At 49.0% G+C, this 20639-nt stretch overlaps 1 protein-coding gene across 1 annotated transcript; it reads left to right on the top strand.

Moving 5' to 3' along the window:
• Positions 1-8027: 8027 nt before the first annotated feature.
• LOC101424402 (very-long-chain 3-oxoacyl-CoA reductase-B-like) lies at positions 8028-16763 on the top strand. The gene is made up of 7 exons (XM_058279134.2): positions 8028-8095; positions 14656-14700; positions 14918-14952; positions 15163-15244; positions 15782-15847; positions 16218-16367; positions 16537-16763. Exons 1-7 carry the CDS (start codon positions 8039-8041, stop codon positions 16648-16650), a joined length of 549 nt encoding a protein of 182 aa, XP_058135117.1. The 5' UTR covers positions 8028-8038; the 3' UTR covers positions 16651-16763.
• Positions 16764-20639: the final 3876 nt, after the last annotated feature.

Genomic DNA, 20639 nt, shown 5'->3' on the forward strand with positions numbered 1-20639 from the left:
CACCCATCCTGTCAGATGATCTGCAATAACCAAAACATACTTTAGCCAGCCCATCGGAGGCATTTCAGTGTAATTAACCTGAATACTCTGGAATGGCCTGAGGCCTGGCTCCAGACCCCATTGTTCTGTTTTTTTTTTTCTTTTAAAGATTTATTATTTATTTATTTCTCTCCCCGTCCCTCCCCCCCCCCCCCCCCCCCCCAGTTATCTGCGTTCTGTGTCCATTCGCTGTGTGTGTTCCTCTGCATCTGCTTGTATTCTTGTCAGTGGCACCGGGAATCTGTGTCTCTCTTGGTTGTGTCATCTTGCTGACTGGGCAGGCTGTTCTTTTTTCATGCTGGGTGGCTCTCCTTATGGGTGTGCACTCCTTGCATGTGGGGCTACCCTGTGTGTGGGACACCCCTGCCTGGCACAACACTCCTTGTGCACATCAGCACTTTGCATGGACCAGCTCATCACACAGGTCAGTAGGGCCTGGGTTTGAACCCTGGACCTCCCATGTGGTAGGTGGATGCTCTATCTGTTCAGCCAAATCCCCTTCCCCCCTCCTTGTTCTTGCTTCCTTAAACTTTCTTATTAACCTTTTGACAAATTATACATCATTCACTTATTTGTTTATCTACAGTATAAAGGTCCATGCATCCAGAATACTTAAGAACCAGATCAAACATGGCCTGTACCCTCAATGGCCCCCTTGGTGTAAGACTGCTAATACCTCTGTCATCACTTGTTTATTCAACATTTGCCTGCCATCTGGGAGGGGCCACATCCCTTGATCATCTAGGGTAACTTCCAACTGCTCCAGCTCTTCCACTTCCTTTTCAGAGAATGTAGGGAGCCCCAACTCTTCAGGAATGGAGGGTATCAGGATCATTAACTTCAAAAGGCAACTAAGGGAGGCTTCCCTAGCCTCTACATCTGCTAACCTATTACCCTTTGCTTCAAAAGTATGACCTTTCTGCTGTCTCTTTATATGCACCACTGATATTTCCCTGGGGAAGAGTAGATTGGCCAATACTTGTTTTATTAATTACCCTGGACTAACCCCTTTCCTTTGCTTTTAATCAATCCCCTTTCTTCCCAAACTTTTCCAAAGGTGTGACCTACCACACCAGTGTACTTGGAGTCAGTGTGGACTGTACCATCCTTTTCCTCTAATAATTTGAGGACTTGATTTAATGCATATGGGTTTGAGCTGACCAGTCTTTGGGCAATTGGCTGCTTCTTTCACCTCATAAGTTAGTCCATCCACAATTGCATAGCCATTGTGCCTCCTTCCTTTTAGGACCCTTGCGGCGGCTTGTTCGGTCGGTAGAGGTGGGGTCTGGCTGCGGACGAGGGGTCGGTTCAGCTCTGGACAAGGGGTTGGTCCCGCTTGGGACGAGGGGTCGGTCCCACCTGGGACGAGGGGTCGGTCCGGCAGCAGATGAGGGATCGGTCTCACAAGGGGTTGCGCGGTTCGGCTGACGGGGTCGCCCGGCGAAGCCGGCGACGAAGGGGTCGCCCGGAGAAGCAGGCGACGAACTGGGGACAAGGGAGGCCAGGCCCTTGTCGGGGGCTCTCAGGACTGGAGGGCGCACGGCAGAAGAACTACCGCGGAGACAAGGTAAACACGCAAGTCCACTTTATTGAGGGAGAGCCAACAGTTTTATAGGGGCTGGGGAAGGCTGATTGGTCGAAGCCACGCCCTGTTCTGATTGGTTGCCGGCGAAAGGTCAGTGCGCGGTACCGGACGGGGGAGGGGTGGTGGTTAGGGATTGGCTGTCGCTGTTGCTGGGGGAAGGGGCAGGGTTTAGGGATTGGTGGCTGCTGTTGCTGGGGTGGAGGGCAGACTTGAGTTTCCCACCCATGCCTGCCTGTTGCTGCTGTCGGGGGAGGGAAAAGGGCGGGCTGGATTTTTCCGCCCACGCCTGGCTGTTGCTGCTGTCGGGGGAGGGGAAAAGGGCACACTGGAATTTTCCGCCCTGTGCCTGCGCAGGGAGAAGGAAGAAGAAGGGTGCCGCCCCACAGGCATCGTGTGGCGCCATCCGGGAGGAGGGCCGCGGAAGCATGGCTGCCGAGAAGGGGAGACCCGAGGGCACTCTGCGCCCATACCGAGCTTCCTTCAGGGGTGGCGGTGAGTCCGACCAGCCACCCTATTATGGGGGCAGCGGCTTGGCCTGACGCGGCTGCTCCCCCGCCAGGCCAGCAAACCACACTTCAGCCCGAGGGGTGACCGCAGACCCTGAAGGACCTGTCTATGAATAACTTTTCTCCTGAGTGCAGGGGTAATCCCCGAGGTCAGATTGGACTCGAGTCTGACACCCAATTAGGACTAAACAATCATGCTCTGGAGCCTCCATTTGGCCAGATCCCTTCCAAAGGAAGGAGGCTGGTTTAGGCTATGGTCTGTTGTCAATACCAAGTCATTTTTCCCCCCTAGGATAGCTGCATACTTCCAAATTTGGGAATCAGTCAACCACCTTCCTGCTTTCTGAGATAGAATAGTTCTGACCTGATGAAGGGTGCTAACGACTAAGCCTTCCCAAAAGTCAGTTTCTTGCTCTCTTCTACCAGGAGAGGGGTTGCTGCCACAGCTTGAACACAGCCTGGCCATGCCCTGGAGACAGGATCCAGGATTGTGGAAAGGAAGGCTACAGTTGTCTTTTGACTTCCCCAGATTTGGGTCAGAACCCCTAAGACTGTCCCTTTATCTACTGTAACAAATGGGTGGAAAGGATTCTCAAGGGAAGGGAGGACTGGAACAGGGGCCTGCACCAGTGACCATTTGAGCCCCTACTAAGGCCCCTATTTCCCATTCTTTCCATTCTAATTTCTAACTTTCCATTCTAACTTCTTCCAACAGTTTTTTTTTATTCATTTTTAAAAAATATTACATTCAAAAAATATGAGGTCCCCATTCACCCCCACCACTCCCCCCACAGCAACCCTCTCCCCCATCATCATGACACATCCATTGCATTTGGTGAGTACATCTCTGGGCATCGCTGCACCTCATGGTCAATGGTCCACATCATAGCCCACACTCTCCCACGTTCCATCCAGTGGGCCATGGGAGGATCTACAATATCTGATAACTGTCCCTGCAGCATCACCCAGGACAACTCCAAGTCCCGAAAACACCTCCACATCTCATCTTTTCCTCCCATTCCCCACCCCCAGCAGCCACCATGGCCACTTTCTCCACACCAATGCCACATTTTCTTTGATTACTAATCACAATAGTTCATGAATAGAATATCAGTAAGTCCACTCTAATCCCTACTCTATTCCTCCATCCTGTGGGCCTTGGAATGGCTGTGTCCACTCCACATCTATATCAAGAGGGGGCTTAGATTCCACATGGATGCTGGATGTAATCCTCCTGCTTAGAGAAAAGTTGTAAAAGTTGTACAGAGACACACATTATAAACTTTCACCCAGCCTTCCCTAAGATTAGGGTCCTACTGGATATATATATATATATATATATATATATATATATATATATATATATATATATATATATATATATATATATTTTTAGCATTATTCCCCAGGGCTTTTTTATTGTTATTCTCCACCATCCCACCCCTTGTTGTTTGCACTTGCTGTCTGCTCTCTGTGTCCATTTGCTGTGTGTTCTTTCGTGTCTGTTTCTCTTTTCTTTTTGTCTTTCTCTTCATGAGGCACTGGGATGGAAACCTGGGAAGACTGGCGTGGGAGAGAGATGCTTGATTGAGCCACTTCAGCACCCTGGTCTGCTGCATCTCTCATTGTCTCTCCTCTGCAGCTCACTTTGTTGTGTCATCTTGTTGCACAAGCTCTCCACAGCGTGGGCCAGCAGGCCTTGACCAGGAGGCCCCGGGATTTGAACCCTCCTGGGAGATGGGAGCCCAATCACTTGAGCCAAATCCTCTTCCCCCTGCAGGATATGATCATCAGCTCCATATCACAAACCACAGACCTTCGTTTGGATCTCATTAGTTTCCTCACGATTGTCCATTTTCTGATCCAGGATCCAATCTAGGACACTGCCTAGAATTTAACTGTTCTCAATCGTTAGTCCCCCCCAACCTGTGACAGTTCTGAGACTTACCTTGTCTTCTATGATATTGACGCTTTTCAAGAATATTGATCAGTTATTTTATAAATGTTCCTCAATTTGAGTTTGTCTGAATTTTTCTCACCATTAAATAGAAGTTAGGCCTTCTGGTAAACAATACCCTGGAAGTGGTGGTGAACTCTTCTCAAGACATCCTATAGGGGTACAAGACGTCAATAGGTCTCATTATTGACAAAGTTAACTTGGCTCGCTTAGCTAAGGTGGGTGTACCAGGATTTTTTCAGTCAGAAGTTACTATTTTCCCCTTTCTGTTGAATAAATTTCCCCAGAGAGATACTTTGAAACGGTGCAAATAATCCATTTCAGCTTTGTGGACTGATTTTAGGATCCCCAGTAGATCTTGCCTGCAATGGCCATCACTGAAGTGTGTTCTTACAGCCTTTTAATTTTTTGTTTCTGTGGTGACCAATGACGCTGTAGTCAGGTGCCCTGATCACGTCTGCCGTCCCCCACTACGTAGAAACTAAGCTTGTCTGACTATGTGGACAAACAACTTGGTCTGCAGGAAAAGAAAACAAAATAACTTCAGAGCCTGCTGTTCAAGTCGCAAAGTCGCCCCTGCCCTCCCCTCTCGTGGCCACCAGATGGCGCTGTGGTGCTTTCCCACTGTCCTTGGTCCTGACTACACTTCCCACCCCCCTGCAGACGGATTTGCTCCCTATTCTCTCTTCTCTTACAGCGGCCCTGAATAAAGTCGTCCTTGCCTGTTTAATGTTGTCTGGTGCAGATTTTTCTTGGAACAGTGACATAAACCATGTTGGAGCCTGGGTCTGGACGATCCCCCCACCATCCATACAAGAAGAGAAATAGATGATACTTACAGGGAAAGATCTGATACATTTCTCTCAATAATGACAGAACAAGCAGATGAAATAGTAACTAAATTAGTCAGAGTTCTCTAGGGAAACAGAATCAACAAGAGATACCTGAGGGCTCGGGGCTCAGGCCCTCACAGGAGCTGGGGCCTGGTGCACTGCGTGGGGCAGGATCTCCCGTCCTCTCCCTGGTCCTGGAACTGCCTTGAATTCACCTGAACCGTCACTAACCTCTACTGCAGGCAGGGTAGAGTTCAAGTTCCCCCACGACCCACGCACTGACAAATCGCGCTACTGCCAGGTGGGGTTAAATCAAGCCCCAAACAACAGGTCGCCCAGGTCAGCTTCCAAACCGAGGGCATGTGCGGGTGCCTGGGCCCAGCCCCGGGGAGGGCGGCAGGGGAAATAGGCAGGGGCTCCAGGGGGACGGGACCTCACGGGCGGGGTTCAGGCGGGGCCGCGGGAAGGTCGCCTGTGATTGACTGGGGTCTAAGCGCCCTGGACCTCCGGGGTGGATACTCAGGTCCCAGGCACCGCCTGGCCTCGACCCTGGGGCGGTGACCAGCAGGCCAGGGCTGCGATGGAGGCGGGTGGGATGCGCTGCGCGCGCTGGGGGCCGTGACCGCCGCGTGGCTGCCGTTGCGCGCGACGTGGGAGGTGGGCCGCGCCATCTACGCCTACCTGCTGTCCCATTTGCGCTGCGGCGACCGGGTGACCCATGGCTCCGGTCGCAGGGAGCCTGGGCAGGGGAGAGGTCTCCACGCCGTGCGGGCCGGGCAACCCCAGGAAGCAAGAGGTGAAGGATGGGGCGACCAGGGAGGGGAGAGGAGGCAGGGAGTCCTTGAGGCTGTCCAGGAGAACAGGTGACAGAGACCCGGGCGGAGGACGATGAGGACAGAAAGAGGGAGGGGTGTGAGCCAGAAATGGGGAGGGGGCGCGCCGGAAGCCTCGATCCCAGGAAAGGTGCAGGAGGTGCCGTGAGGGGAGATGAAGGGTCAGCGGGGTAAGGATCTGGAACCGGCTGAGGAAGGCCTGGGGTCAAGTCCTGCGCAGGCTGCAGACGCACCTCCTACCAGCTCCTTCTCTTGTCCCCAGTGGTGACAGAAGCCACTGCCAGCATTGGCAAGGCTTATGCACACGAGGTGGGCCCGGGCATCAAGCGTGGAGGGTGGGGTGTGGGCAGGAGCTTCTAGACCTGCTTGCCTGTCGCCGCCCCCACTCTACTGAGCAGTGTATGGTATAGTGTCCCTCACCCCCTCCTCCAGGAAGCCTTCCCTCTGATCACCCTCATCCCCCTGGAGCAGTGAAGAAAATAGGTTTAATCCAATAAAAGGACCTGGCCTCCTGAGGTTCTGTTCCATGGGGAGACAGGTAGACAGGTGTAAAAAGATACCTAAATAAAATACCCAGGGGGTCGTAGTGGTGGGTGCTAGTGTGGAGGTGTCCTGCTGGCTGCTGACACCCTGATGGTCACCTTCTGTTGCACCCACTGGACTGTGAGCCCCAGGAGGGCAGGGCTGTGGCTGTGCTGATCCCAAGGCTGAGCCCGGGGACTGCTTGCTAGTGACAGGGTGGCCTGCAGTCCCACTGCATCAGCGTCTCAGGCAGGGGGCAGTGGAGAAGTTTGGGCAAAACCTGCCTCCAAAGCTGATGGACACTAGGTCCACAGGACAGGTGACCCTCAGGCATTTGGCTTGGAAGAGGCAGGCAGGCCCCAAAGCTGACCACTCCCCAGCAAGTGTCCTGAACTCCACACATATTTGCTCACACTCCTTTTTGAATGGGAAAGGCATTGGAGGGAGAAGAGGTGGCCTGTGCAAGGGCCCTGAGGCAGGAAAATCCAATGTGTGTTTGTGGGGCTCAATGAACTATCTGCTGTGCTTGGATTTTCTTAGAGGAGTGTGGGCAGGAGACTGAGCAGGGGTCAGGCCACACAGGGACTAGGGGGCTGGGTGAGGCCTGTGTCTTGACCAGAGGGTCATGGGGAGCCCAGGCAGTTTCTAAGAAGGAGAGAAGCAGGGAGGTTTGTTCTTTAAAATGACCCTTCTGGCTACAGAGTGGAGAATGAATGGGAGGGGACAAGACTGGGAAATGGCACCAAACAGGACCTGGGGTGGGGACCCAGAAGGAGGGCAGGTGCTGGAGAGGGTCAGTCATGGCCACCCTGTGTCCTCAGCACCACCAGCAAAACCAGGAGGTGCTCAGTAAAGACATTTTGGAAGAATGTATGAGGGAAGGAAGGAGGATGAACGATGGGCTCTACATCACTGAGAAGAGGAGCTGGAGGCCATCCTGGGCCCCCACGGCCCTTGCTCTGGCCATGCTCCCCCTCCAGCTCCTTTACATCCCGCACTGCCCCAGTGCACCTGACCCCACGCTGCCCTCTCAATGCCAGCAGGGCCTTGGCACAAGCTCCTCCCTCTCCCCGTGTGCTTCTCCAGAACATGCTGCACGAGGGCAGACCTCTGGGCCCTCCTTGTTCTGTCTGAATCCAGGACAATGTGCAGCACACAGTCAGGGCACAGTCAATGTTTTCTAAATTGTTGAGTACAAGAATGAGGGAAGGAATCCCTGCAGCTTGCCCGGAGAGGCCTGAACATTGTGCTCATCAGTAGAAACCTGAGCAAGTTGGAGCAAGAAGCTGAGGAGATAGGTGAGCTCCAGGGCAGTGGCTGGGGCAGCGGGGGGGACTGGCAGGGGAGGGAGCGAGGGCTGGGGGGTCTCAGGCCCAGGGCAGTGTCTGGGACTCGGGGAGGCTGGGGGTGGAGAAGGGGTGGAGGCAGCGCCTGGACTGGGGTCCTGGGCACATGTCCACAGCAGGGCAGGGCTGCGGCAGGTGGAACTGGCCTCCAGCGAGGGCCTGGTCCTGCCCCCACCTCCCAGAGCAGCGTCACAGAAGGACCACGCGAGTCCTCCAGGCCGACTGGGGGCTTGGAGATCTACGAGGCCATTGAGGCAGAGCTACAGGAGCTGGACATTGGAGTGCTGGATACGGCCCCAGCCCAGCTCAGCTTCCCCCACGCCCTCTGCTGTCACCCTCCCTGTCCCTCCTGGCTCCCTGAGACTGTTAACCTGACAGGAACCATCTGTCCCCTGTTACTTAGTGAACAACGTGGGTATGCAGTACTTTGGCAATAGGATAATGAAACTGCAGGATGCTGAGAACCCGGCCAAGGTAAGAGGGTCAATCTGGAAGAGCCACTAAGCTCTGGCTGGTGGGGCGTCCTCAGTCTCTGTACTGCCCTCTCATGGACAACCAGCATAATGCACTGACTTGGAAGGAAGTCCTCTGCCGCCTTCCTCTAGAAATTATTTTAAAAGCTACAAATCAGTGGTCCTTTCAGTGAAGCACTTTTCCCAGTGCCCAACACATACAACTGTGCGAGTTGGGCCTGTTTCTGCCCTTTTCTATTCGTGGTGCTCATGCCACGATTGACTCACCTGGGCAAGCCAGGGGCTGCTGTTGTGGTGTATGGATTTATAGGTTTCTATTTGGAGCATTCTTGAACTCACATGCTTACTCTTCCAATGGGACTTAGATGGCAGCTCGCAACTCCTTTTCACCTGCTGTTATCTTTTGTCAGATGCCATGTTATTTCCTTTAGTTTTTGTTGATATCAAATTTAGGGCTTATTTTCTTTAATCAGGCCTTGGTGAAAAAAATGTTATATCTTATTTCATTCCATTTTCTAGTCCCTCCAGCAGGATTCTCCACATCAGCACTCTTGGTATTTTGGGCTGGGTACATCTTTGTGGGGGCCGGTCCGGTGCTTTGTAGGATGCTGAGACACATCCCTGGGTTGTGCCCACTAGAAGCCTGTAGCACCCCCTCTACAGTTGTGACAACCATAACCATTGCCAGCTGTCCCCGGGGCAAAAGTCACCCCCATTGAGAATGACTGCCCTATCAATTTTTAAAGTATAACCTCATCACTTTAAGGGATATGTCTGTAGGGTACATCTTTATTTTTAAGTTTTTGCCAGTCTCTAGTGACTATTTCTCTTTCACATATACCTCTGCCTCCCCTCCCCACCCAAGCACACACTGTCCAGGCCTGCCATCTCCAGCATGATAGTTTATAGATGTGAACAAAGTCGCATTACTGGGAATATGAAAACACTGCTCACAGCTGAGCCACGTGGTGGATGATGATAACTTCCCTTTTGTTGTAAAATATTTTATTCTCCTTGGACTTAGTAACTGCCTTGAGTTTTCATCTACTTTGATTTCTTTGTCCTTTGTGCTACTTCTATTTCTAAATGTTGAACCAGCCACTGGTATCACATGTGAAGCTGAAATATTTGTGGGCTGCTTTACTATGAGGTTGAAATCAAGACCAGTTAAACTCCTTTGATGTTGTCTCTTCAACTCTGCACTAAAGGTCTTCGCCTGTGGAATAAGGGGGAAAAGTGAACCAGTTTTAAGTCTAGGAAAGGATGAAATACAGTTGTCACTATTTGGCAGATGACAAGGCTGTATATGTAGAAAATCCAGAAGAATTTAATAACTATATATTAGGCAGCAGATGTGGCTCAAGGGACTGGGCACCCCCTACCACATGGGAGGTCATGGGTTCAGTTCCTGTGCGCCTCATAAAGAAGATGATCATGACAGTGAGCTGATGGAACAGGCTCTTTCAGATGACACAGCAAGATGATGCAATGAAGAAACATAGTGAAAGACACAACAAGCAGGGAGCAGAGGTGGCTCAAGTGATTGGGTGCCTCCCTCCCACATGGAAGGTCCCAAGTTTGCTTCTCAGTACCTCTTAAAAAGAAGATGGGCAGACATCTTTGCAAACAGTCGGGTGTAGAAATAAATAAATCTTTAAGAAAAAACCCTATATATCAGCAGAAAAAATTGGAGTGTAATTTATTAAAAAGATAATAGATATCAGTAAGAAACATCAAATACCTAAGAATAACACTGAAAGAAGACATGCAAGTCCTCCTCCTTTTATAGACAATCATAAATCATAACTGATACAACATTTAAAAGACCAAAATTGAAGAAAGGTTATATAGTGTACATTAAGTGTACACTATATGTATCTATCAGCAGATTCAATATTGTAAAGGTGTCAATTCTCACCAAATTCAATGCAATCCTAAACCAAACCCAAGCAGATCCTCCTAAATAACTTGGCAAGTTAACTGTAAAATTTATACCAAAATGAACATGGTTAAGGAAGGCCAAGGATGTCTTGAAGAAGAGCTCTACCAGTTTTACTGTCCCAGCAGATGTCAAGAATCATTGTAAAGCAATGTCCATAAGACAACATAATCCTGGTACAATGAGAGGGGAACAGACCAAGGAGAGCAGAACCGGGTTTAGGAACATCTCCCACAGGCATGGACAGGGGACTTAGGATGATGACTGTCTACAGAGTAGTGGGCAAGAGAAGATCAGCTTCAAATAAATCAGCTGATTACCCAGATGGGAAACAAATGAAATGTGTCCCCTACCTCAAGCCCTACACAGAAATTCTTTCCACTTGCATTGTAGATCTAAACCTGAAATCTAGTGGACCTTCTTGATAACTTGTGAGAATGTTTTCATAATCATGGAGTAGGGGAAGGACTCTTATACAGGAGACAAAGAAGTATAAGCCATGCAGAGGAAGCAATCATCAAGAAAATGAGGATATCCACAACCTGGATGACATGAAAATTAAGAGCTCCTATTCCTTCAAAGACACAGGAGAGAGTGAAAGGGCCAGCCACAGAGGGGAGAAGATATTTGCACACACATAACCAAAAAAGGGCTTGCATTTAGAACACAGAAAGAACTCTAACCTCCAAAATGCAAGTCCAGCCAATTGGAAAATGGAAATCAGGTTTGAAGAGACTTTCTACAAAGAGGATCTCCAAATACCAATTAACATAAGAAATTTTATTCAACCTCATCCTTCATTAGGGAAAGGCGAATGGAAGCCAGCACTAGATATAACTAGACAGCTCTAAAATGACTAACATTAAAAGTACTGACTAGTCGTTTTTTGCTGATTTTAAAATGGGCAAAAGACTTGAATGGACATTGTCCAAAGGAGAATTACACCTGGTGAAAAAACATGAAAAAACGTTCAACATTACTAGCGATTAGGGAAATGCAAATCAAAACTACAATGAGATATCATTACACACCTATTAGAATGGCCACTCTTAAAAAGACAGAGAGGGAAGCAGATGTGGCTCAAGTGATAAGGCCTCTGCCTACTGAACAGGAGGACCCAGGTTCGATCCCTGGGACCTCCTGATGAAAAAGAATAGAAAGCTTGCCTGTGTGGTGAGCCAGTGCCCATGCAGTGAGCCAAGTGCCTGCACGAATGCCCGCATTGTGAGCCAGTGCCCACCCAAATGAGTCACACAGCAAGATAATGACGCAACAAAAAGAGAGACAAAGGGAAGTGTCAAAGTGAAGCACAACAGAGACCAAAAACTGAGGAGGCACAGTTGACAGGGAACCTCTCTCCCCATCAAAGGTCCCCAGGTTTGAATCCTCTGAATCCTAGAGGGTAAGAATGAGAAGAGAAGACAAAATAGAGACAAAAAAGAGAAATAGATACAGAAGATCACACAGCGGGTGGACACAGACAGAAAATATAAAACAGCAGGATGGGGGGTGAAAATAAATCCTTAAAAAAAAAAAAGACAGAGAACTACAAGTATTGGAGAGGATGTGGAGAGATAGGAATACTCATTCACTGTTGCTGGGAATGTAGAATGGTACAGCCGCTGTGGAGGACTATTTGGCAGTTCCTAAGGAAGTTGAAGTTTTTTTGCTTTTTTTTAAGGAGGTACCGGGGATTCATCCAAGACCTTGTACATGGGAAGCAGGTGCTCAACAACTGAGATACACCCATTCCCCTAGAACATTTTTTGGAAGTTTAATATAGACTTGCCTTGTCACCCGACATTACCCCTACTAGGTATATACCCAGAGGAACTGAGAGCAGTGACACGAACAGCTCAGTACAACAGCATTCATAGCAGCGTTGTTCACAATTACCAAAAGATGGAAAAAACCCAGGGGTCTATCAATTGATGAATGGATAAACAAATTGTGATGTATACACACAATGGAATAGCATGCAGCCATGAGAATAAATGAAGGCATGAAGCATATGGTGACATGGCTGAACCTGGAGGACATTAGCTTGAGTGAAGCAAGCCACACACAAAAGGACAAATCCTGAATGATTGTGCTATTATGAATTAAATATATTGTGTAAACTCATGGAGTTAATAAGTAGAATATGGGTCATTGGAAAATGGAATGAGGATAGAAAATGGAAAGCTGAGGGTTAATCTGTGTAGAATTGGTAAAAGGATTTTTTTATTAATCTTTGTAAATGAATAGAAATGGTGAACACACATCATAGTGTTTGTAACTACGCAGTACAAGTCTATGGGTATGACAGTGGTTGAAAGGGAAAGTTTAAGGCCATGTATATTATGGCAAAATACAACAAAGTAAAATATGGACAGTACTGTATGGTAACATATTAATAACCTTGCACTGTTTTTTTTTTAAAAAGGGAAATGTGCTAAGTGAAAGAAACTAATCAAAAAGTACTACATATTGTTTGACTCATCTATGCAAATTATAAATACAAATAAATTAGACAGAAACAGAAGAGCAGCCATGTGTGACAAGGGAAACTTAGAGAGCTTGGAGAACAGAATATTAAGGGGTAGAAATTTTTTATGTGTTTTTATTTATTATTATTATTATTAATGGACTTTTAAACACAATGAAAAGAAATGAAGTGCTGGGATGTGCCTCTATGTGGGTGAACCTTGTAACATTATTCTGAGGGCAATAAGCCAGGTGCAAAAAGACAAATGTTATATGATTTCCCACATGTGAAATACATGGAATAAGCAAATTCATAGAGACAGAAAGTAGAAAGGAGTTTACCAAGGGCTGGAGGGAAGAGAGAATGGGGAGTTATTGCTTCATGGATACAGACTTTCAGTTTGAGATGATGAAAAAGTTCTAAAAGTGAATAGTGGTGATGGTTACACAACATTGTGAATGAACTGAACATCACAGGATTGCAACCTCAAAGGTGGTGAAAAGGGGCGTGAATGTGGCTCAAGCAGTCAAGCTCATCTTTCCCACCTGGGAGGTCCTGGGTTGGATTCCAGTTTCCTCCTGAAAAGCAAAAGCAAACAACAAGCAAAGAAATGAAAAAACCTACTCTGGGGAGCCGATGTGGCTCAGTGGTTGTATTGGTCAGGGTTCTCTAGGAAAACAGAATCAGCGAGGGATATCTGTCAATAGTATTTGATTCTATAAGAGTCTCTCATGCAGCCATGGGAATGCACAAGTCCAGGTTCTGCACACAGGCAATGAAAGGCCAATGAAGGTTCTTGACAAGTTCTGGAAGATGTTGGCTGTCCAAAGATGAGCTGGGAAATTCTCACTCAATGCTGGAATCCCTTCTGCTTTTAAGGCATTCAACTGATTGGATAAAGTGTCACTCATTGCAGGCAGCAATCTCCCTGATTGATGTAATTACGACCAGCTAGCTATGATTTAGCACTGCGGTAAAGTCAACGGTGACTAAGTCCATAAATGCCCTTGCATTACAGCTAGCCCAGTGCTTCCTTAACCAAACAACTGGGCACAATTACATGGCTGAGTTGACACAATAGCCTAACCATCACAGTGGTTGAGTGCCAGCTTCCCAAATATGTGGTCCCAGGTTCAATCCCCAGCCCCAGTACATAAAAAAAAGGGGGGGAGGCGGGGGTTAGAAGATCACTTTTATGTTTTGGATCACTTACCACAATAAAAATAGAGTTGTAAAGTGTGGAAATGGATAGAGTCGATGGTAACACCTTATAGTGAGTAAAACCAACACGGCAGGTTTACAAATGTGATTGTGGCTGAAATAGGTAGTCTAGTGACATAAATGCCAATCAAAAGAAAGCTAGAATATAATCTAGGGACTAAATAACAAAATGAACTCCGTGGTGCATGAGGAGTTTGGTGAATAGCATAGATACAAGAATGTTCTTCTATGAACTAGAACAATTGAACATCACTATGACAAGGTGGTAAGCATATAGTGATGCATTGGAAAATTAAATTAATGTAACTTATGGACTATACTTAATGGTAATATTCTTGGATCAGTGTCAAAGAAGGTCATATATCAATTCCAGGGTCAATCATTGGGGGGTATGGGATTCTTTTTCTTTCTTTTTTTTTTTTTTTTTTGGACTAAGGGAAACATTGTAAGGTTTACTGGGGAGTTGACTGCACACCTCTGTGTTGAAGCTGAGAGCCACTGAGTGTGCGCTGTGGATGGCCGGCACAAGGCATGGGGCTGTACAAGACGGAAAACCACGTGGTGGAAGATGGACTGTGGTTAACTGTGTAAACAGAAGGTGCTCTCTCATGAACTCTAACAAATGTGCAATATTATTACACGGTGTTAATAATAGGAGGTATGGAGAAAACATACCAAATGTAAGCTATGGACCTGTTAGTAGTAATATTTTGATGATGTTCTTACGTAATGTGTAACTAACGTTCCACAACAATGAAGGTATGGCTGGAAGGGTGATGTATGAGAATCCTGCACACTATGCATGATTGTTTTTAAAGCTCATAACTTCTCTAATAAAAACATACATTTTTTAAAAAGAGGAATCCAAGTAATAAAACTTGTAAGTTGTGGCAGGACAGGGGAAGGGCTGCCCTGACGGCTCCTCTCCCCGCAGGCGCTGGCGGATATCGTGAACTGCAACGTGCTGTCCGTGGCGCAGGTGAGCTGGGCTGGGAGGGGCTGGGCTGGGGGCGCCGTGGTGTGACCACTACGGTGGTTCGGAAACCCCAGCACTGTGCCTGGCACGAGGGGTCCCCCGGGAACGTTCCTCGACAGGAGGAAGGGGTGGGAGAGACACGGAGTAGGAGGGCGCTGGCGTCGAGGGAGCAGGTGAGAGGATGGAAAGGAAAGCCGCGGCCTCTCCAGCTTCTCTCCAGATGACCCGCATCGTCCTGCCCCAGATGGTCGCCAGGTAGGAACTAGCCTCTTGTCTTCTGTCTGGAAACTCCAGCCGTCCCCCTCTCTCACCCCACCCCTCTCCACCCTAGGCCTTTTCCATTCTCCAGCTGCCCCACCCACGTGCCCACTTCTTTCTGTTGGAAGCTTCCCTGTCCCTGCAGTGTCTCAGGTTTGGGGGGGAGTCACAGGGTCCTCTCCTGCCCCCACCTGCTTCCTCCTGCAGGGGCAGAGGCGTCATCATCAACATCTCCTCAGAGACTGAAAACGGCCCCTGGCCCTTCCTCGCAGCCTACGCTGCCACCAAGGTATGGAGACCCCCATTCCAGGCCAGGGCTCTGCTGCCGAGCCTGGGCCCCTCCCCTGGCACGTGCCCGGGCATTGTAGGTCCTGGTGGGCAAGTCCTGCGGAGGGGGCGCCGGGCGACCCCTGAGCCTGGGGCAATTCCTAGGTCAGACCGACTTCTGGGGCGCAGTCCCATGGGCAAGAAGAATTTATTCATGTTTTCAAAAGAGAAACAGAGACTAGGCGCCCAAAGAACAGCCTGGAACCAGCAAACACCTGGGGGCTGGAAGGAGCCAGGGAAGCAAGAGGCTGGCCCCGCCGGCTGCCCAGTGGGTGCCTGGGGACCACGGGGCATCCGGCAGACAGAGGCCTTTGGGGCCGAAGGCGGAGGGAGGCCGTGAGGCCGGCTGGAGCCACGGAGTGTTCTAGGCCCAGGGCAGAGCTGCAGGAGCGTTGCTGGCCCAGGGGCTGGAGGAGGGGTGGGCGCAGGGCCGCACAGGGGCGGGACGCTGCGCAGGGAGGGTCCTCGGTCCCGGCCCCCTCCCCTCCTTCCCCCACAGGCCTTCGTGGGAAGCTTCTCGAGGGCGGTGGGAGCCGAGTACCTCTCCCAGGGCGTCACGGTGCAGGTGCCTGACAGCGGGGGCGGGGCCATTAGGGCGGAGACTGGGGTGGGGGGAGTCCAAGGGGCTCCAAGAGGGGGTGGGGAGCTTAGAGACCTGGAGGCGCCGGTGGGCGGGGCCCGGACTGGGGTCCCGGAGGGTGCAGAGCTCCTGAGGACAGAGTCCCGCGGGGTTAGGGCCTGAAGCCTCCGCAGCTCAGTCCTGCTGGGGGCGGGGTCTCGAGGGAGGCGGGGCTGAGTGGGGGACTCTGCGGGGCGGGCTTTCGGGGACCGGACTGCGGAAGCCCCAAACCGGTGGGATTTTAGGAGTAGGACTGGGCCCAGGAAGGGCCTGGGAGCGCGGTGGGGACAGCGCTTTACCCGCCTCCTTCCCGCAGACTGTGAGCCCCTTAGTAGTCTCCACCAACATGACCAAGCGCATGAAGACCCGGCTGCTGCTGAAGGACCCCCGAGACTTTGCTCGGGAGGCCTTGGACAACCTGGGCCTCTCCTCGCACACCTCTGGGTGCCTGAGCCACGCTGTGCAGGTGCCTCCGGGGGCAAAGACAGAGGCTGATGGGGCGTTCCGTGGTGAAGGCCACTGGGTCCTAGAAGGGGGAGACGCCCCGAGGAGGGGAGGGCCCTGCCCTGGGCTGGAGGCGGGTGGAGAGGGAGGAAGGCAAGGGGGTGACTGATCCATGTGTCACTCTTTCCCAGCATTTCCTGCTGAGTTTCTTGCTGCTCGAGTGGTTTCTACTCAGTCAATGGGGAGTGAAGTTTACATCTCTGGTGTTGTCACTGTCTGGACCAAAGAGAAGAAAAGAGAATTGAGGAGGCGTGGCCGCCTGTCTGTCCCCTCCTCTCCCTAGATTGTTGGGCTGGAGTAGAAGCACGGTGGACCCTGAACCCCCGGGGCATTCAGTAGAAGGGTGGCACCTCAAATCTCTGGTGGAAAATGGAGTCCCAGCCCCCGCCCTCCACGCCCTCCCTCTTCTCTTTGCTCATTGTTTTTGCTTGTTGTCTGTTTTTTTTATACAGGAGACACCGGGAACCGACCAGCACCTCCCATTCGGGAGGCAGGCACCCAACTGCTTGAGCCACATCTGCTGCCCAAGATGGATTTTTTAATATGTGGTGCAGAGACAACTATAGAGCCACTTGGAGAAAAGCAAAAAATTTTAAAATGTGTAACATTATAGAGGTGATGCTTGCACAAGTTTGTGAATATAGAAAACATCACTGAATTATACACTTTAAACAAGCGAATTATATGGTATGCCAAATTTATCTCAATAAAGATAAGAAAATAAGATGCCCCTGTTTTCATTGGCTGGGCTGGCAAAATGCAATATAACAGAAAAGCGTTGGTTTCACAATGGGGGTTAATTAGCTTAGCCAGGACAAAGTCCATTTGAGGTGAACCTGGACCCCTACGTCATCGGGCCAGGCACATAGTCGTGTTTCCCTTCCCTTGTCAGCCTCCAGCTCCTGTGGGTTTCTTGCTCAGCTCCTGGGGCTTTCGTCTCTGTTCATCCATTTATAAGGGACCGCACTAAGAGGATGGAGACCCGCCCTGGGCTATGCCCGGCAAACTCATCAGAATGTCCCACTGCTCCAGGCTCTTACCCACAGCAATGGACCAGCTTCAAGAACATGATTCCCTGGATACACAGTCTCGAAGCACCAGAGCAACATTCTGAATGGTCTGAATGTGTCCCTCCCTGGCCAGAGGTGGGAGAGGACAGGAGACTCTGTAGAGGTACATCCAGAACCATCAAAAAATCTTGATCCTCTGACATCAAGTCTGTGCCTTTGGCCACCATGCCATTTGCAGAGCAGGGAACTGAAAGCCCTACACTCCAGCAGTCAAGCAGCCTGAAAAAGTGGCAGCTGCCCAGCCAGAGACTTCCAGCACCGAATTCCTGGGGTTCAGACCGTCACTGAGTCACAGACAGAGCAGGTTTTCTGTTGTATCAAACACACCTTCACTGACCGTGTGGTGTTTCAAGCTGACTGCATGAATACACTCAACAACCAGGCATTGGAGAAGGTAACAGTGCAGATTTAAAGTCTGTGTATTAGACAACCAAAAGGGGTGCTGATGCAAAGTACCAGAAATCTGTTGGTTTCTATAAAAGGTATTTAGTTGGGTTAGAAGCTTACAGTTACAAAGCCCTAAAGTGTCCAACTCAAAGTACCATAAAAAGTACTTCTTTACCCAACGTCTGATGCCATGTGTTGAAGCAAGATGGTGGGTGATGTCTTGCAGGGGTCAGCCTTCCCTTTTCCTCTTAAGGCTCCATAGTCCCAGCTTCTTCTCATCTCAGCTGTAGGCCAGCATAAGGCTTGTCTCTCTTCCCAGGGCTCATTTTCTTCCAAGGTCAGCTGTAAACTCTCGGGCTCATCTCTCTTCCCAGGGCCTCTGCTGTGTCCAATGAGCTGTTTCTCTTCATCTCTGTTCTTCTTCTTTGTGTGTCTACTTCCATAGAGAGTCTGTTTTATCAGCCCAAGGGAGCTGGGACTCAATGCTGAATTGAATTCTAATGATGGGGTCGAATCAAAGCCCAAATCTTAACACTTTATTCAGATGTTCCAGTTGAATCTAATACAGTCAAAAGGTGTTATGCTTAGAGACTCAGAATACTCTACAAACATGATTAGTATCTCTTTTTGGAATTCATAAAAAATATCAAACTGCCAGTTTGTTTTGTCTAGTATTAATATAGCTATCCCTTTCTTTTTTTTCCCTGTGACTTTCTCTTTATTTATTTTTTTAATGTTACATTCAAAAACTATGAGGTCCCTATATACCCCACCCCCCTCTGCCCATAACAACAACCTCCTCCATCATCATGAGACATTCATTGCATTTGGTGAATACATCTCTGAGCACCGCTGCACCTCATGGTCAATGGTCCACACCATAGGCCACACTCTTCCACAGTCCAACCAGTGGGCCATGGGAGGACATACAATGTCTGGTAACTGTCCTTGCAGCACCACCCAGGACAACTTCAACCCCGCAAAATACCCCCACATCACATCTCTTCTTCCCACTCCCTAACCCCAGCAGCCACAATGGCCACTTTCTCCACACCAATGCCACATTTTCTTCTATTACTAATCACAGTAGAATATCAGTAAGTCCACTCTAATCCATTCTCTATTCCTCTATCCTGTGGACCCTACAATGGCTGTGTCCACTCCACATCTATATCAAGAGAGGGCTTAGATTCCACATGGATGCTGGATGCAATTCTCCTGCTTTCAGTTGTAGGCACTCTTGCCTCCCTGGTGTGGTGGTTGACCTTCTTCACCTCCATAATAGCTGAGTGGGGTAAGTCCAATAAACCACAGTGTAGGAGCTGCAAGTCTGTTGTGGCCCAGGGCCTGGCTATTACATGGTCAGTCCAGAGATTCCGGTCCCCTGGATATGCATTAAACCCCAGCACCATCTACAGTTCCAGTAAAAGTAAGAGGAGAGATTTGTGAACAAAGATCACATCTGAGTCCAGCTCCATCACACAGAAACACAAACTCCAAAGTAGGGCCAACTGACATGGCACTGAACTCCATCTGCCATGACCATAGAACCTGTGGGCCTCTGCAGCCCTCAGAAGAACCAATACCTGGGCTTGCATCTGCTATTATCTGTCTCTGGGACTCTGCTCAGGTGTGCATAACAGCAACCCCTCTGATAATCTCCTGGATCTTTTTGGAGACTCATAGCCATATAAACTCATTTGTCCTTTCCATTTCCCCCTTTTAATCAGGTCAAAAACATTTTAACTCCTGGTATTACATGTAGACTGAGATATTCTGCTGGTCTGAGATGACCCTTTCATACAAGGTCATTTTCTAGTTACATCATCAGCTGGTACATGGTAGTAATTCCTTGGCACCAGGGAGGCCCATCCCCGGGAGTCATGTCCCATGCTGGGGAGAAGGCAACACATTTACATGCTGAGTTTGGCTTCGAGACTGGCCACATTTGAGCAACATGGAGGCTCTCAGGAGGTAACTCTTAGGCACCCTGCAGCTCTAGGTCCTGTTCTTATTTCAGGTGCACAGGCTCACAAACAGTCATTACTATCAATGGCTCATTGTTGGACCTTCCTTCCTTTTTGGTCTTCACCATTGCACTTGGGGGATTGTTGCTGTTCCTTTAGGGACTGTGATAGAGCTCCCCTGGCTAGGAGCTCAGCACTCCCTCAGTTGTTGTTTTTAATTGTAACCACTATGAAAATATCCAAACATTTTTATGTACCCTGGATATATGCCCTGTAGAACTCCCTGCCAACCATGAGTCCCCTGTCAATAACATTCCACAGCAGTATTCCTCCCCTGCCATTGTTGAACCTCTCTGTGACCCAAAACTTCTTCAAAAATGAAGCCCAATATATTGCCAGGTTCCATTAATAGTAAAATGTAATATAGTAATGAGTTTAAAGGTTAGATATAGAATACATATTAATTTAGAAAAATTAAGGTAAAAATAAATTGGAGTATCAAAAAATTTAAAAATGCAAAAGCTTTGTTTTTGATGTTTTTCCTCTCATCACTGCAATAAGCGTTGCTCTGTATGCAAATTGGCAAGGCAAATTCTTCCGCCTTTTCCTCAGTGTCTATGTCCTTTCTTTTTCTTTTTTTCCCCTAATAACTAAGCTTATCGCCACTGAAGTTTTAGATCACAGTAATTTATATATACAATATATAGTACTCCCACATATCCAACATGAAACCCTTAGCCTTCCACAGCCATAGTCTTTTTACATGTTCATACTATACTGAAACTGATGTATGGATATTGAGACAATAGC

Source organism: Dasypus novemcinctus, chromosome 18 (assembly GCF_030445035.2).
Source record: "Dasypus novemcinctus isolate mDasNov1 chromosome 18, mDasNov1.1.hap2, whole genome shotgun sequence".
Taxonomy (NCBI): Eukaryota; Metazoa; Chordata; class Mammalia; order Cingulata; family Dasypodidae; genus Dasypus; species Dasypus novemcinctus.